At 40.3% G+C, this 2,444-nt stretch overlaps 1 protein-coding gene across 1 annotated transcript in view; it reads right to left on the bottom strand.

Moving 5' to 3' along the window:
• Nucleotides 1–2,444, bottom strand: part of LOC101856909 (proton-coupled amino acid transporter 1) — a gene marked incomplete in the record, with an annotated part of 25,360 nt that overhangs the window by 9,397 nt on the left and 13,519 nt on the right. The window contains 3 exon segments of the mRNA XM_005103478.3: nt 71–246; nt 867–1,004; nt 2,267–2,410. Of these exon segments, the coding sequence (XP_005103535.3) occupies nt 71–246; nt 867–1,004; nt 2,267–2,410 (458 nt within the window).

Here is a 2,444-nt window from a genome sequence, read left to right as displayed (position 1 = left end):
ACACACACACACACACACACACACAAACACACACACACACAAATACACACGCACAAAAACAACAACTGACCATTCGTTAGGTAGGGTGACCAGCAGATTGCCTGTCACCTCGTCCCCCACGGAGAGATAAGCAAAGAATCCTATAGCACTGTTCAGACACAGAGTACAAGTCGTGGCCACCATCAGGAGACCGCACGCACCTCCGAAATCCCGGGGGTTCTTTGTCTTGTTGTGTACAGGGATAGTCTGTTGGGGAAAGAAAAAAAATAACAAAATACCTTTAATTTCATTTTTAGTTATGGAGTTTTGCAGCACTTGAAATAATGAAATGATTATTTACAATTAGTTTTATCATTAGTTTGAATTTTGCGACACTTGTAACACAAATAGGCCCTATAAGTGCCGAAGATAGGGGGTGTTACAACTTAACTATGTAAGTAAAACACAAAGAAAAGAAGGGGCAGAGATTAGGACGACATAATGTTTGATAGAAAGAAGCTATGCGTCTAGTTCTAATCTTCGGCACTTATAATTATATTATCCCTCTGTGTTTTCTTTAAGTTTTGTTTTGGGTTGTTGTTGTTGTTGTCGTGTTGTTGCTGTTATAGCTGTTGTTGTTGTTGATGATGGTGGTGGTGGTGTTATTGTTGCAGTGCTGCTGCTCCTGTTGTTGTCGTTTGCTTTGAAACTCTTCAAAAAACCAAACTAAGAATGTGTTTGTTACTCCCTTGTAACACCTCCAATCTTTGGTACTCATATGACCTTATTGTGTTGCAAGTGCCGTAAAACTCTTGCGAAAAAAACCCACGAAACTAAGAATAAGAATGACACAAGACGTTGTATGATGAACTAGGAATCACACTGACCATAGTGATGCCCTCCACGCTGAACACAGAGGATCCCACCAGGACAGGGAGCATCCACATGTCTGTGTTGATCAGGGGCACGTGAGAGACGGGCTGTAGGCTCCGGACACTCACTTGTAAGATGGTCACAGCACACACCTGGGGGACACACAATATTGCCTTATAAGTATAATATTGGAAATTAATGAAATGTTCCTTATCTCCTGGGTCTACCCTTTCCTTCCCCTCCTCCTCCTCCTCCTATTCTTTTCTTCCTCCTCCTACTCTTCTACCCACTACTCTTTCTCATACTCCTCCTTGTACTATTCCTCCTATAGCTGAAAAATCTGTATGGAGATGAAAAGCATTCTATCTGCGTTGCGTGGATGTTTCGAGTTATTGTTTTCTGTGGGTTCTATCCACAACACATTGTATGATGATCCGTGTTTTGTTCTGAAATGACTATTCAGCATCGAGAAAAATGCAACGGAAAAGGGTTTTATCTGTCTTTGTTTATGAAATTCCCAAATATTGACGTCCAATTTCTCAAATATCCTAAAATGCAAATATTCTGATTCGACGGCGTGCTTACCAAAATTCTATTGGCATTTAGAATTCCCTAACTTTGAAGTCCAATATCTCGAAAGTAGGCCCTGCTTAAAATGAAAAAAAAAATCTTAATAAGACGGTGCGCTAATTAAAATTATCGTTTAAAATTCACAAACTTTGACGTCCAATTCAAAAGTACTCCTTTTTAGTTTAGTTTTAGTAAGTGTTTTACGGTACTTGCAACTCACACAATAAGGTCATATATGTTCCGAAGATTAGCGGTGCTACGAGAGAGTAACAAAAAATTTTTAAAGAAGAAAGGGAGATAAAGACAACAAATGTTTGATGGAACAGGAAAGAAGAGCACCCGCTAATCACCCACAAAAGTATTCCTAAAATGCAGATAAAACTTGGTTAATCTCATAACACCTTGTTGTCAGATGCCAAGAATGCGTTTCCTCAATTGGTTACTTAAGAAACTATCATCTCACAAGACGCTTACTTAATGAGCTAAAACAATAACAACAGCAACAACTCCTACAGTAACAAAACCATCATCTCACAAGACGCTTTCTAAGTGAACTAAAGCAACAACAACAGCAACAACAACTACTACAACAATAACAAAATCGTCATCTCACAAGACGCTTACTCAGTGAGCTAAAACGACAACAACGGCAACAACTACAACAATAACAAAGCCATCATCTCACAAGACGCTTACTCAGTGAGCTAAAGCAACAACAACAGCAACAACAACAATAACAAAACCATTAACTCATAAGACGCTTACTCAATGAGCTAAAACAACAACAACAGCAACAATAACAGCAACAACAACTACTACAACAACAACAAAACCATCAACTCACAAGCGTGAAGATGTTCCCCAGCAGCGAGGCCCAGGCCAGCAGTTTGAGAGAGCGGAGCCACATGTAAGGGATGAGAGCCACACAGACCACTAGCTGCGTCATCGCCATGGACAACGGGTAGTTGGTGATCAGTCGGACCAGCTCCTGGAACATGCCGTCAGACAGGATTGTAGAGGTT

Source organism: Aplysia californica, unplaced genomic scaffold (assembly GCF_000002075.1).
Source record: "Aplysia californica isolate F4 #8 unplaced genomic scaffold, AplCal3.0 scaffold00373, whole genome shotgun sequence".
In the NCBI taxonomy this organism is placed as follows: Eukaryota; Metazoa; Mollusca; class Gastropoda; order Aplysiida; family Aplysiidae; genus Aplysia; species Aplysia californica.
Note: the sequence above shows the minus strand (reverse complement) of the source record. Positions and strands in the feature narration are given on the sequence as shown.